General features: G+C 38.2%; 3 protein-coding genes across 3 annotated transcripts in view; 2 read left to right on the top strand and 1 right to left on the bottom strand.

Annotated features, from left to right (window-relative positions):
• The window catches only part of LOC113092449 (tubulin alpha-8 chain-like), an 11,395-nt gene extending 3,475 nt beyond the window's left edge, over positions 1-7,920 (bottom strand). Inside the window, exons 1-5 of the mRNA XM_026258048.1 lie at positions 7,700-7,920; positions 6,606-6,754; positions 6,364-6,516; positions 5,028-5,555; positions 4,579-4,852 (exon numbers count right to left, since the gene is read on the bottom strand). Of these exons, the coding sequence (XP_026113833.1) occupies positions 4,579-4,852; positions 5,028-5,555; positions 6,364-6,516; positions 6,606-6,754; positions 7,700-7,838 (1,243 nt within the window). The 5' untranslated portion in view covers positions 7,839-7,920. The remainder of the gene's footprint in view (positions 1-4,578; positions 4,853-5,027; positions 5,556-6,363; positions 6,517-6,605; positions 6,755-7,699) is intronic.
• Positions 396-4,522, top strand: LOC113092450 (vacuolar protein sorting-associated protein 37B-like). The gene is made up of 4 exons (XM_026258049.1): positions 396-588; positions 1,599-1,770; positions 2,786-2,856; positions 2,943-4,522. The coding sequence occupies exons 1-4, from the start codon at positions 475-477 to the stop codon at positions 3,342-3,344; spliced, it is 759 nt and encodes a 252-aa protein (XP_026113834.1). The 5' UTR covers positions 396-474; the 3' UTR covers positions 3,345-4,522.
• Positions 7,921-8,577: 657 nt separating the features above from the next.
• LOC113092451 (uncharacterized) lies at positions 8,578-14,107 on the top strand. The gene is made up of 8 exons (XM_026258050.1): positions 8,578-8,634; positions 11,091-11,280; positions 11,436-11,526; positions 11,614-11,690; positions 12,164-12,289; positions 13,470-13,583; positions 13,697-13,741; positions 13,943-14,107. Coding segments are annotated over exons 2-8 (645 nt in total). The 5' UTR covers positions 8,578-8,634; the 3' UTR covers positions 13,945-14,107.
• Positions 14,108-15,421: the final 1,314 nt, after the last annotated feature.

Raw genomic sequence — 15,421 nt, 5'->3', positions numbered from 1 at the left:
GTGATTTATTTATAGTAACTAGTCTTTTTTGACATAAATTAAGGTTATAATAGTGAGTTTATAGAGGTTTTGCAAACAATAATATTAATTATTTTATACTGAAATACCGCAAATAAATACACAGATGATGCATTCAAATATTTGTAACTTTAACTGAAAACATTCAATCATGTTTTGATCTTTTATATATAAATATACTGCTAAAAATTATAGGTGAAATAATTCAAATGTTTAGCGGGAAGATATTGTAAGTATAATAAGCAAATTGTATGTATAGATTACATAATAAATTATGTATTAAAAACGTATTTCCTAAATCCTTCTCCATGAATGGCCTCTTGACGTCGCTCACACGTCCACGCGCGTGACGTCACGTCCATTCACACGCGCTGATTTGACGGGAATTACTCGACTTCCGGCCGAGGAGCAACACAAGATACTTCCCTGCGGCGGCGGAGAGACATTAACAAAGCTATGGGAGAAATGTCCGGCTTCGAGGACAGACTGCAGTCGTACTCGTCCACACAGCTGCACGAACTGCTGGAGGACGATGGGAAGCTCCGGGAAATGGTCAGAGAGATGGAGGAGGTGAGTGAGCGCAGACGCGACAGCCATTAAACGCTCATTAAATCCCGGAAAGAGTGAGTTTGTGCTGACAGTGAGTGCAGATGAGTGACAGCTGTTCGGGCTTTCATTGCCTTGCTGCTGTCGCGTTTTGTGTTATTGTGTTGTATTCTGGGACCGAGACCTTTCACCTTTGACTACATCAGTATTGTTTTATATTGGACAATGTTGTTGACTGAAGGAGTGACTGGACATGCCAGACTTCAGAACGGAGGCAGTATATGAACTGCCCTTATAAAATAAAGACAAAAAACAACTGTGATATAAAGACTTTTTGTACGAACGACCTGCTTCTGTCAACCTCCTCTCGACTGATCAAGTTCAGCAGTTTCTTTGCTATATATATAGCAATGCTGATGATAATCAATAATATGATTATTAGTTGTTAGTGTTTCGTGTAATTTTTTAAAATCCTTTACCTTTTCCCACCTCTAAAAAAGTCAAAAATGCTTTTTAGATTAAACCAATTACTATACAATTAAATTTTATTTGTTTAATTGTAAATGATTATTATAATTATTTAAAAGTAAAAATTTACATATATTAAACACTGTGTGTTTAATATATATATATATATGTAATTCACTTCACAATAATTCACTTGGCCATTCTTGTAATCTCTTATTAAGCAGTACATTTTCTTAAATTATATTGTAATTATAGGTCCTTTTAGATGGTTTGATTCCCCCCCAATGTGCATGTGCTGCCTAAGTAATCTTGCTTTCTATTATTAAATAGTTAAAAAGTTCCTGGAAATAAACACTAATCATTAACTGTAAGTTTTCCATGCATCAAGAATGCACGAGTTTCCAGTCATACTGTATAACAATTTTGGTCATGTGTTTTTAAGGGGAAAAATGTAGCATCATGATGATTTGAATATTGGGGTATTAGGGAAATAAATTATTTGATCCAGGTGGCTGGAGTTTTGGCTGTGCTTTTTCTGGTTTCTGACTTCGCTGTTGTTGTCACAGATGCAGGAAATGCAGCAGAATAAAGAGCTGACGATCGCCAGTAACCGCAGCCTGGCGGAGCAAAACCTCAACCTGCAGCCTGAACTGGACCATCAGAAGATCCAGCTGACCAAACGCTACTGCTGTTTACAAGATCTGCACGAGTCCTACCAGCTCCGCGGGTCCACGCTAGGTCTGATATGAACTTACCACACTTCTCAAACCATTTCACAAATGTTTGTTGGGTTTCAAATGATAAATCAATAGATCAAGTGTTGTCCGGGTTTTGGCTTTGTTTTTCTATTGTGTTCATATTTGTTTAAGGATGACTGAAAAGTAGTTTGACAAATAGTGTCTAGGCATTGTACATAATCGACCAATCGTAGCATGTGAGAAGACAGGATTTACAGAGAACTGCACACATGTCAGTGTTAAAAGATTGTATTTTGTTCTGTGTATTTATCCAGTTTTCTCCATGATTTATTTTAAGAATCTTGTGTTGTCAGAGTAAATTTAGCCGAGCAGAAGTTTTGAAAGTGAGTTTATCAGGGTCAGTAGGATACAGCAGAAAGACTAGAATTACACTGATACAAAGACTGCTTCAATAATTTCCAAAAGAAACTCTACACTGATGTAAACTTATCCTCATTATGTAAAACACCGTTATGGGCCTGCTTGATCACTATTTGGTACAGTTTTTCTATGAAAGCAATGCAAAATGCTCACAATACTGTCTCAATTGGGTCCTCTGCAGTGAATGGGTGCCGTCAGAATGAGAGTCCAAACAGCTGATAAAAACTTCACAAGTAATTCATTGGTACTCTCATTCATTGGGACTCTATTTGGACTCTCATTCTGACGGCACCCATTCACTTCAGATGATCCTTTGATGAGCAAGTGATTTAGTGCTACATTTTTTCAAGTCTACAAACTCATGTTCTTCTTGAGTGGTCGGAGAGCACATTTTCAGCTAATTAAAATTTTTGGGTGAACTGTTCCTCCATGACCCATTATTATTTGAGCAGACTCATTAATCAAAATTGGCTTAAAATGCAAAATAACTATTTCTCAGACTACTGTCCAATTAGAGATTGCAATATTAATGTGACGGTCTTTCTAACTGCTAATGTAGCACAACTGGATGCCACTGACGAAATATTGACGTAATTTTACATATATTCATCTTTTAAACTGGATCTTTTTATCAGGAAACAGATCACTAGACACATTGTTGGCTCTTTTGCAAACCGAGGGAGCCAAGATCGAAGAAGAAACAGAGGTGACAACACTGTCCATGTTTTCAGAAATTCATAACTGATTTTTACACGACGAACAGTGTCCTAAGATTCCCCCTATGATTCGTAGAACATGGCTGATTCATTCTTGGATGGATCTGTGCCTCTGGACTGCTTCATTGATGACTACCAGAGCAAGAGGAAGCTGGCACATCTGAGGCGTGTGAAGATCGATAAACTACAGGAGATGGTGCTGAAGGGGGTTCATCTTCCTCAGGGTTCCTCTAATGATCCCTCACAACCTCAGGAGACCCATAACTTCACCGCACCTATCCAAAAGCTAGCTAATGGTTCTCCAGCTCATGTAAGACCTGCACAGATATCTCAACCATCAGCCATGCCTTACCACCCTCAGAGTGTAGGTGCTCCTCTGCCAAACACGGTGCCATCATATTCCTGTCCATACCCACAAGCACTCCCTCAAGGACCCGGCGCTGATCTTCCCCCGCAGGCAGGTTTCATAATGCAATGATGTTCTTCTGCCTGAGCCTTTCCACTAGAACGTGAAACGTGACGTCTTCTTTTTCTTTAGATGCACTTTGATCCTAAACAGGTTTGGGTTTCTGCAGTTCCACAGAATTAATTTCAGTTTGTTTGCATAACATAAGATGCATTAAGACGATTATGATTCAGAATCAAAAGTTTTAATCTGAAAATTAGTGTGTCTTCTAAACAATGGGGGAATTGCCCTTCTCATGTAAATATCCTAATTTAACTGAAAATGATATTGAGATGGATTTGAAAACAGGTCCTTATGCACACATAAGACACTTTTACTGTGTACTTTTTATTTTGTGAGGAAAATATTGTCACTGTAACGATAACAGACAATATTGGAATTTTGGACTTCTGGTTTAAAAACTGACCAAAGATGCACTCCACCTGTTCCATGCGCGCTCTGTTAAGTGGTTTTTGAATATAGTGGCTTTGTTGGACTTCATTTGATTTCATTCTAACATGAAATATTTAAATACTCCTGTGGCATTAACAGACCGGCCTGACAGTAAGTCTGTTATAGAAAGACTTTCTTAGTGTGAATCAGACTTTAGTAAACAGTTTAATTATCCTAAACTGAAAAAAAAACTATCCTTAAATAGCTAATATACTTAATATAATATAAATATTATATACCAGTAATTAGAATGCTGTTTACAACATTTCCGATATGTAAATTGATCTATTTTGGCACTGCATTTCTGATGAAATCTTATCTTTGCAGAGAAGTGCAGGTACTTTGATCAAAGAACTGTCATGCTGGGTTGTGACAAGTCTTGTGCACGTTTTATATGAAGGATGTTATTATGCAAGTCTGTAAAGTTAGAGTAAAGTCACTTTCTGTACACTGATGTAAGTACAGGTAAAAGAAATCAAATGTGCCTTGCAACAGAACAAACGAGTGACGTTTAATGAAGAAAGCATTTATCCACACCGTCGCTGTGCTTTGATAAATCTTTGAAGCCATCTACAACTTAGTGTTTCTGAAGACGATTAATGGTGCAGAATCCTTTTGAACGGTTTTATCTGTAGTGTGGTAACCTGTAACACTCCTTATGTAAAGTACTGTACATTGTAGCTGTCTGATAAGTGGATATTGGTGACTAGATTTTTTTTAATGCTGAATAATAAATGCCTAAAGACTAACAAAAGTGCAATGTCAGTATTTATTATTATATTCAAAACTTTTATTTATTCTTCTCCCTCTTCACCTTCTCCTTCGGGGGCGTCGACTCCCACCTCTTCGTAATCTTTCTCGAGAGCGGCTAAATCTTCACGGGCCTCTGTAAACTCGCCCTCCTCCATACCTTCTCCAACGTACCAGTGCACGAAGGCTCTCTTTGCGTACATTAGATCGAACTTGTGATCTAGACGAGCCCAGGCCTCAGCGATGGCTGTGGTGTTGCTCAACATACAGACTGCCCTTTGAACTTTGGCCAGATCGCCTCCTGGAACCACAGTTGGCGGCTGGTAGTTTATACCAACCTGATAATGGTAAAAAGGCAAGGAACACACATTTTCACACCTAACAAACATCAAGCTAATATTTACAAACATTACTATTGTATGCTGTGTTGTATCATTATTCCACTCGTAATAGTTTTGCATGATGCTTTGCTTCCAATGTACAATAGAATTTAGAATAAACACATAGGCTGACCTTGAACCCTGTGGGACACCAGTCAACAAACTGAATGGTCCTCTTGGCCTTTATGCTTCTAATGGCAGCATTGATGTCCTTTGGAACCACATCTCCACGGTACAGCATACAGCAAGCCATGTACTTCCCGTGCCGAGGGTCGCACTTCACCATCTGATTGACTGGCTCAAAGCAGGAGTTGGTGATTTCCATGATGGACAGCTGCTCGTGGTATGCCTTCTCTGCGGAGATCACCGGGGCGTATGTGACCAGGGGGAAGTGGATGCGAGGGTACGGCACCAGGTTGGTTTGGAACTCTGTCAGATCGATGTTGAGAGCTCCGTCGAATCGCAGGGAGGCGGTGATCGATGACACAATCTGCCCAATGAGGCGGTTGAGGTTGGTGTACGTGGGACGCTCTATGTCAAGGTTGTTTTGGCAGATATCATAGATGGCCTCGTTGTCCACCATGAAAGCACAGTCTGAGTGCTCCAGGGTGGTGTGTGTGGTCAGAATAGAATTGTAGGGCTCTACCACTGCGGTGGAAACCTCAAGAAAAATCCAAAAGGTCAACAGGTTTCAGGTCTTGAATTTGGGCACGGGATTGCGCATAATTCTACTGATTCATGCAGTTTCCACGCTTGTAACGTTTGAAATTCATGCAAATATTTGAACGTGAAAGACACTTGCGACAGAATTTCGGAATGTACCATTTGCACGTGCTTTTGAGTCATACAATTTTAAACATTCAAGTGCTTAATTCCGTACTTGCGCACTCTGTGCACTCACGCACATAGAGATGCATCTGAGAGCCCACGCCTTTGCGTAAATGGCTAAATACATGCAAAATGCCTGTCAAAGTGCCCGTCTTGATTAGTATTCAATTAAATAGTCAATTTATACTAAACATTGTTGGTATACAGTCTTTTACGTAAATGTTGAGACGGTTAAGAAAAAAAATTATGTGTAACAGTTTGATCCGTGCATGAGGTCTTAAAGAGAAATCAACCTAAATAGACCTGCTGTTCTGTCATTAATGTTTATTTATTCACTGAAGACTCACCAGTGTTATTTTAAAGTTAAATAGATTATTCTGTAAGTTAAAATAAATTCAATTCAGTGTTTGGAAGTTTCTTTTAAGTATCTTACTCACAATATAAATATGAATCAACAACATTATATATTGTAAAACACCAATACACTGGGTGACAAAACATTTAGGTTGGGTGATTGTAGTTTGAAATGTCTAAAAAATAATAATCCTTGGATTTGTTTGCATTTTTGCTTTTTTGATCTTTAATCAAACTAATCATAATTTGATCTTCCAGTGAAACATCTGGACTGGTGAAAAAGGTACCTGAGGTGCAGGGTAAACTGCAAACTCGAGCTTAGCTTTCTTGCCATGATCAACAGACAGCCTCTCCATCAGCAGTGAAGCAAAACCCGAACCAGTTCCACCGCCAAAACTGTGGAAGATGAGGAATCCTTGTAGTCCAGTGCACTGGTCACACTAAAAACAAAAGACACTTACTATTAATTCATCTATAAATATGTAATTGCAATAAATGTTGTATATCAAAATAGAGAAAAATATCTCACCAGTTTGCGAACACGGTCAATTACCACATCTACTATTTCCTTGCCAGTGGTATAATGGCCTCTGGCGTAATTATTGGCAGCGTCCTCTTTCCCAGTTATCAGCTGCTCTGGGTGAAACAGCTGTCTATATGTTCCAGTTCGAACCTCATCTGAATAGGAAAAAAAGAGTAAGGTAAGGGTGCATACAAATCACAGTCCAGGGGCACCTAGATCAGACCAAAGCACACTTTAGAGTCAAGGGCTAATACAAAAGTAACACTGAGATGGTGAAAGTGGAACCGGGGCGGACTTAACCAAAAAACAAGGTAAATGGCCGCTTGGGGCCAAGGGGAATTGGGGGTCCAATCTGATATTGGTAAAACATATTTGGCAAACACTAGTTTGTATTTGTGTTCTGGAGAGCATTAAATGCTTACAGATCAAAACCAGCACTTTTGTCAAGTGCTGAGTTCTGCAAGCTTGCGAATCGTTACGACAATGTGTAAATACATGTAATTAAGAGATTCATTGTGCAGTGCTGTCAGCTTCATTGCTTAACAGAACGTGGTGAGATTGAGCAAACTCTCAGCAAACCATACCATATGCCTTAAGAACACTTGGAATATGGAATGAGTTGCATAGGATAATTTCATGAAATTTGAATCATTTTTTTAAAAAGATTGAAAAAGGTTACAATTCATTAAATGGACAAGTGCAAACATTCTTTTGCAATCCGAAAAAATAATAATAAGGTAGCCTAAGATGGCTTTAGAACAGTATTGAGTTGACCAACTATTTACTTGAGTTGTAAACAGGTAAATAAACTATAAACTACGAGAGAGAGAGAGAGAGAGAGAGAGAGAGAGAGCAAGCGAAATGAGGGTTAGGCGTGCAGAGCACATAGTTATTGTGTTGGGGGCCCATACCTGAAATTTGCTTAGGGCCCCAAGTCCGCCCCAGAAGAGGAAGGTTTCAAAAAATTAGAGGGCTGATGATGTCAGCAGAAAACTTGATGTTAGCAATCATTTATACAAAAAAGTTGTTACACTAGCGTTAACTGTAGTATGGTATTTCGACATTTTTATAAAAGAATTGCAGTGTTAATGCATCCTGACCAACGACGGTGGGTTCGAGGTCCACGAACACAGTTCTGGGCACACTTTTCCCGGCGCCGGTCTCGTTGAAGAAAGTCCTGAAGGACTGATCTCCGCCGGAGGTGTTCTGGTCGGTGGGCATGCGCCCGTCCGGCTGCATTCCGTGCTCCAGACAGTACAGCTCCCAGCACGCGTTACCGATCTGAACTCCCGCCTGACCCACGTGAATGGAGATACACTCGCGCTAAAAAAAAATAAAAAATAAAAATTAAGACGAATTAAGACCATTTGCAACGTCAAAACGTGTATTATTTTTAGCTGCTCGTTTAATTTGTTGTTAATTTGTAATAATCACGATATTTATAATATAAACCTCATACATCTGGAAAAAAAAACACCGACCGTTAGTAGGCCCCCAGGTAGCAAACAGACGTTGGGCCAACGTCAATATGGGTTGGTTACGTTGGCCCAACCTATCGGACAGAAATACACCGTTGGGCCAACGTTGATATGGTCAGCGGCAAGGGCCCCCACTTCTCTCAAATATATGCAGCATTTCATGTTTATTCTTCCCAGTAAACATGGGGAAAAGAGTGTCTAGCTCCTTTTTATGACGTTGTTTCCAAGCAATAAAATGCATCAAATGTGAAATCAGAACAATGTATTTATTAAAGATTACAAAGAAATGACAGGACATCGTATTACAAGAGACGGTTACATAAAATAAAAACAGTAAAAATCGCTCTTCATCTCGGTGAGGGACAGATGTTGCGCTAGTGCGCTTGGCCTCGCGCAGCAGAGAGCGCTCCGGCCGCGCGCGCACTAGAAGAGCTGATGCGCGAGCTCATTCAAGAGAACAGTGAGCGCGTGATTTAGAATTATCGTTATTTTCCGTTATCTTTAACCGTTGGCCTTCTTCTAGACTTCACTGCAGCCGTTAACTCAGCCAGTCCAAGGTAATCTGCTCGATTCAATACATTGTTTTAATATATAATCAGTCTATTATCTAGTGAGGCATTGTGATGGCTTCACGTTAGCAATCTGATGTAAATGTAGCCTTATAATTTAGCCAGCCGTCAGCCTGCTAGATTCTAACATTGTAGCTTTCGTAATCTAGATGAAACAGACGCGAAATCAGCTGTATACTATAGTAACTGTAATTAACGTAAATTTTTGTTTGGCAGCATACTATGTCTGCAAACAACATTTATTCTGACAGAACACTTAAACGTCAGGCAAAGCGGAGGGCTTACAATATTCTTAGTGAGGTTTACGTCAATACTAAATCTGACGCAGCTGACGTAAACATATGCCTGGAAAAAAACGCCCCTGCTGATGATGTGTGGTCAGATGCTGCATCTGATTGGCCTGTGTCCTATGAATCAGATGAGTTAGAGACTGCGTTTAATGTTGACGATCACGTGATTGATGGATTTTGGTCAAATGCTCTGACAGACACTGACTCAAGTGATGATGAATTTGTTGAGGCTGCAGAGTGTCTTGGGGAGGAGCTCAGAGACTGGGCAATAGACAGCCAAATACCACAATGCCATCTAAATGGGCTGTTGGGCATCCTGAGAAAACATCATCCATATCTCCCAAAGGATGCCCGCACTCTTTTAGGCACTCCAATTAATTATGAGGTCCAGCAGATGGCTGGTGGCACCATGCATTATTTTGGAGTTGAGAAAGGCATTAGGCATGTGTTAAACCAGACTGACCCTCTCCCAAAGGCCATTCATTTACAAGTGAATATTGATGGACTACCTTTGTTCAAAAGCAGCAATAAGCAGTTCTGGCCCATTCTAGGATTGGTAGAGGAAGACAAAACAAAGCAACCATTCGTCATCGCTTTATATCTTGGATCTAAAAAACCAGAGAATGTCAATCTGTTCCTAGAATCATTTGTGAATGAATATGGAAAGCTTAAATTAGAGGGTGTGGATGTACTTGGCAAATGTGTAGACATTAAAATTTCAAATTTTGTTTGCGATGCAAGTGCGAGGGCTTTCGTAAAAAACATTAAAGGCCACAATGCATACCACGGCTGTGAAAAATGCACACAGGAGGGAACATGGGCAGAAAATCGCATGACTTTTCCTGAAGTCGATTCACCTTTACGGACAGATATGTCTTTTATTAATAAAGACGATGAGTTTCACCATAAAGGGACCAGTGTGTTGACAAGGGTTGGAATTGGTATGGTCTCCCAATTTCCATTAGATGTTATGCACCTGGTTTTTCTTGGGGTTGTGAGAAAGTTGATAGGGTTTTGGATGAGGGGACCACTTCCATCTCGTTTAGGTGCTCATCAGATAGGCCAAATTTCTGCAGTGCTTATGTCCTTTGCCATGAGACTCCCCAGAGAGTTTGCACGGAAAGGGAGATCCCTTGTTGAGGTAGATAGGTGGAAAGCAACAGAGTTCAGAACTTTTCTCCTGTACACTGGTCCAGTAGCACTGAAAGACCATCTGCCGAATGTTCTATACCACAATTTTATGCTTCTGCATGTAGCCATTCGAATATTATGCTGCCCCTCACTGTTTCTCCAGTACTGTGATTTTGCTGAAAAGTTACTGATCACCTTTGTCGAGCATTTTCAGTCTGTTTATGGTAATTACGTTGTGTATAACATACACGGGCTGATACATCTTGCCAATGATGCAAGGCAGTTTGGTGTGCTGCATAATTTCGCAGCTTTCCCATTTGAGAACTTCCTCTACACATTAAAAAAAATGATAAGGACCCCTACCCAGCCCCTTCAACAGATCATCAGGAGATTGTCAGAAAAAGCAAGTGTCAGAACTAAAATAAGGGTGTGCAAGGATGGTTTTTACCAGGAACATAAGAATGGGCCTTTTCCATACAATGTGACATCTCAGCAGTTTACACAGTATAAGAAATATGTAAATGGTGGAACTTTAATTAGTTTATCAGAGGGAGACAACTATATTCTGTTCAAGGGAGATATTTATATAGTGAAAAACATTTTAAAAGACAAGGAAGCATCGCATCTAGTCTGTCTTAAATTCCAAAACAAGTCATCTTTTTTCACCTATCCCATTGATTCATCAATTCTTGATATATCCTTTGTGAAACAACCTGGGCAGTCATTGACTATTGTCCCTACACAGACTGTTTCAAAAGTCCTTCTTTTACAGTATAAGGATGGGTTTGTGGCATATCCTTTACTGCATACTGCTTGATTTCCCCAATTCCCCCCCCCCCCCTTCTGTATCTGACAAATGTACAGAACCTACCAATCATAAAGAATAGTAACAATAAGACTAGGAAATATTTTGGTTTAGATAGATTTCCACTGGGTAAGTAATAGAGCTTCAATAAATGTATATAGTTTGTAACACTACATATATATATATATATATATTTTTTTTTTTTTTTTTTTTTATAGATGTATTCTATAGTTGTTTTTACTGAAAAGAATGAGACAGAGGTGATACCAAGTGACTGGCTGAGCATCGACAAAAAAATTTCCTTTTGGCCCCCATATAATAGTACAAAATGTAGAAAAGCGGTTGAAAAAAATGAAACTCCGGATGAAGAATGGAACGAATATATAACTGAATGGGTGGCTGAGTATGGTAAGTCTTTAAGGAATTAATTATTAATTATTACTGAGAAATATAGAGAAATAACTATTCGAAAATTAAAAGATGCTCCTTGTGAGTTATGCCAAGCAATTCTTTTCAAATGTTCAGATAATAGGCTTAGTGATGTTGTTTGTTTCTATGTTTAGATTCCTATGAAAAAGCCAGAAGAAAGCTGGTGAAGTTTTGTAAAGGCAACAGTTTGGAGTCTACAGATGAGGACAGTGTACGGAAAAGAGTGTATGTTTCCTCTGTTCTCCTTTTATAGCCTACTGCTTCTATGCACTGCGCTTTTAAAAAATTGATTACTCTTAATGTGTCCAACAGACCATCATCAAAATATGTAAATGGATTTACATCAGGAAGACCTCCAGTGCAGGCCTCAACAAGCTGGCTCCACACAGGTACAGACGAAAACATACAGTAGTCATTGCATCATTTCCCAACATAGCTGGTCACCACAGATTCCTTAAATCCAAGACTTGGGAATATGGTCCCCTTAGAATTAATTAAATTAATTTCCTGTGAATAAGCCACAGGAGAGTGTTTTATGCAAGCTAAAAAAAACATTAATACCATATTAACCGCTCTCGTGTATTAACCTGAAGAAATTTAGCAAAATAAATGTATAAACTGCAGCTAATAGTTGGGAAATTACAGTACAAGGTTATATCTGACATTTCTGTCAAAATTGAGTTGTAGTAAACTATATTTAATTCCAAGGGGATGATATGTTGAAAGGAACTTTTGAGCATTGGTCACTTTCCTGTTGTATAAGATCGCAGGACGGAAGAACTCTGGACGGAAGTAAATGTTGTGATGTTTGGCAATGTATTATACATTGTACGGATTCTATCTCTTACTGTTCCATATGCAGAGACAATGGAAAGACCAAAAAAAAAAAACTTCTGCAGTAATGGAGCCAAAAGACTGAAATTGCCAGCCATACCACCATTTGCACCATCAGCACCTGCTATGACAGTCCCTGAACCAAGACAAGATGGTACGTAGAATTATTCCAAACCTTTTAAAATAGGTTTTTTTTTTTTTTTTTTTTAAAGGAGTTTTTAGTAATTTCCTTTTTAGTCTCTAACATGGATTAGAAACTGTTCAAGGAACAAAATAAAATGTATGTAACCAAAAATGAGAATAAAACCAACTTCGCCTGGCTAAGTTGTACTATTTTCAAATGATAAACCTTTTAAGCCCTGCTTTTAAAAATTAGCCTTAATATCAATGAGCTGAAAAAAAACACATAGACAACATATCAAATGTTGAAAATGTCAAATTTTACTATTTTATGGGAATTGTAAGCACATTTTGAATTTAATGCCAGCAATACGTCTAAAAAAAAAAAAAGATAGATTCAACAAAAGGCTGTAAAAGTTATGATAGACAACTAAAGAAGAGATGCAGACTCTCTCTTTATATGTTCAATTCTAGTTATAATGATGCATCGTATGTTTGTCTGATTCAGAAAGAGATCTCCGGCTCTACCAGATGCTGGAAGAGATAAAGGGTCAAGTCAGGCAGAATACGCTCCTCCTTCAGGCCATTATGCGAAGAGAGAATGCAGCTGAAGTTGTAAATGAGGAGTTTCAGTTTCCATTAAGGAGCATGACAGGCATAAAAGATCTGGAGGATAGGCTGTCAAACAGAGACACACAACGTTCTTTAGTAAATTCTAATGATGTTCTGTTACTTCACTTAAAAGAATACTAACATACGTAGAGAGAGATCTAGATTTACTGCTGCTTAACACATGATTTTTTTTCATAGACAAGATATCTTACCAGCTTGGGTGGAACATCTGCCAAAGACATTGTCCACAGAATCATGAGGGAAATAATAACCAATGAGTTGGCCAACAATTTTAATTGGCAAGGGAGAGGACAGAAGAGCCCATTTTCTACACTCTTGCTAACAAAAGTTGTTATAGGTGATATGTTTTAAAAAAAAACATTCAAACGTTCAAAACTTAGACATAACTTTGAAATAGCAAACCAGGAAACAACCCCTTACAGTCTCACATAATGTGTCATTGAATAAAATACAATGCAAGTCAATGAAAGAATGCCAATTAATCCATTAATCATACAGAACTCTACAAAATACACCTCAGATATGATCTATCTGCTAACCCTTTCTCTGTTTAATTTTCTTTTTTAATTTCATGCTGACAGATGCAGCCAAAAAACAAGGAGCAAAAGTGGTGGAAGCCGAGGAAAAAATAAAAACCTGGCTGAAGTATAGTGGAGACCGAAATGGAGGAAGAAAAAAAAGAGCGACAGAAAAAGGTACACAAGCCCTTTTATGTCTGATCAAATATGTTAGAAATTATTATATATATATATTAATATATAAGTAAATTTACATTTTGATAATTACTATATTTTTTTCTTTAACACAGAAAAGCAGAAGCCTCAAGCAGATTCCAGCAGCTGTGAAAGTGAATGTAAGTGTCTTCCAATGATTGTTTTTTCTTCCCCTGTCTAACCCCACCACTAAACAGAGGTGTATTTCATCTTTACTAGGCGTACACTGCATTAAGATGTATATAAAATTTGCTACCCCAACATGATGAAATTTTTTTTTTTCTGTTTTGGGTTGTGTAGTTAAAATAGAACGACAAATCTTAAATGTTGTTTTTTTACAGGAGTATGCTGCTACTTCTCCTCCGCTCCGTCTAAATCATCAGAACCACACACAATCTCTAATTTGCTTCAAAAAACTCTGCAGAATCCGGAAGAGAGTCTGCACATTTTCTCATTAAACTGCAATAAGTTAATTTTGTTACCAATAAATTCATTTTTATAACCAATTCAGTTTGTCTGTTGTGCCGTCTCTAAATGCAATTCAACAGTGAATAGGCCATGTCACAATCTTAAAATTTGAGTGTAAGGTAGGTAAAGCCTATTTATTTATACGTTTGCAGATTTACTATTAATGAATTTGGCAGATGGTTAAAATAGGCTATATTTTTAAATTTGTTAGGTCTGCTGGCTGTCCAATGACATGGTTGGCCCAACGTTGGCCCAATGTTGTTTTAGTGGTTTTTAAGTTGGCAGAAGGTTGGTAAGGTATTTTTAGGTTGGCAGAAGGTCTGCTGGCCGTCCAATAATATGGTTGGCCCAACGTTGGCCCAACGGACAAAATTACGTTGGGCCAACGTCAGCACCCAACGTTGGCCCAACACAACAACAGTCGTTGGGCCAACGTTGGGCCAACGTCTGTTTGCTACCTGGGCCAACCGCTCTGCTAGTTTAACTTTTTCAGATACTGACAAATTTACTTACCATTTTATAGATTTAATATTAAGATATTTAATGTAAATGCGAGATAGATACGTAAGCCTTTGAATTTACACTGGAAATTTGATTAATTTTACTTTATATTTTCTCCTGATTTCGCCGCATAGCAAGAAAACATTGTCTGTGCCGATGATATCGTTTTTTAAATTAATTCGAAGGCTTTTATATGTTAGTGGAATCTGACCCCGCCCACCTTATCGGTTATTGGCTTATCTTCTGAAACTAATTATAATATAAATGTCAGTCACTTGTTGAAGGATTATTATTGGTCCACATGTAAAATATTTAAAATGTAATCTTAATATAATGGGAATTTATTTAAGTTATGATAAATAGAAATATTTCCCTGGTGTTTTTTTTACCAGCGCTGCCGAATTGTAGATGTGTAATATATTTATCAATTAAATATCGTGCAAAAAAAAAAAAAGTGGTATGTCACAGATGTAAACAACTATCCAAGTGAATGATTGCAGAACAATATCAAGGATTTGTTGTCATGCATCGTTTCAGAATGACGCTATGTGTTTTATTTATTACTTCAGCAAACGTATACCTTGTCTCTTCATCAGTGAGTGACCGGAACTGATGTTAAAAGTTATATTTGGTTAAAGAGTGTTTTAAATGTGCACATTTTTATTCACTAATCTGAGAATAAAGTGCATTTAAGAAAATACACTATGTTGATGAGTTAATGTTTGTAACACTAGAGGACGCACTTGCATCATATTTGACCGAGGTCGAAATGCAGTGACGGTCAATAGACACAATGACATTGATTTTACACACTTCGGTTAACAACAAAGCCACTGATGAAAAAATTCCAC

Source organism: Carassius auratus, unplaced genomic scaffold (genome assembly GCF_003368295.1).
Source record: "Carassius auratus strain Wakin unplaced genomic scaffold, ASM336829v1 scaf_tig00214594, whole genome shotgun sequence".
NCBI lineage: Eukaryota > Metazoa > Chordata > Actinopteri > Cypriniformes > Cyprinidae > Carassius > Carassius auratus.
The sequence above is the reverse complement of the archived record's forward strand: the minus strand, read 5'-3'. Positions and strand labels throughout refer to the sequence as shown.

Excerpts from the sequence above, each read along its gene's own strand:
- LOC113092450 (XM_026258049.1), top strand. The coding sequence starts at position 475 with ATGGGAGAAATGTCCGGCTTCGAGGACAGACTGCAGTCGTACTCGTCC. Across the intron at positions 589-1,598 it reads TGGTCAGAGAGATGGAGGAG|ATGCAGGAAATGCAGCAGAA; the intron begins GTGAGTGAGCGC and ends TTGTTGTCACAG. Across the intron at positions 1,771-2,785 it reads GCTCCGCGGGTCCACGCTAG|GAAACAGATCACTAGACACA; the intron begins GTCTGATATGAA and ends TCTTTTTATCAG.
- LOC113092451 (XM_026258050.1), top strand. The coding sequence starts at position 11,091 with ATGTATTCTATAGTTGTTTTTACTGAAAAGAATGAGACAGAGGTGATA. Across the intron at positions 11,281-11,435 it reads TGAATGGGTGGCTGAGTATG|ATTCCTATGAAAAAGCCAGA; the intron begins GTAAGTCTTTAA and ends TTCTATGTTTAG. Across the intron at positions 11,527-11,613 it reads GACAGTGTACGGAAAAGAGT|ACCATCATCAAAATATGTAA; the intron begins GTATGTTTCCTC and ends TGTGTCCAACAG.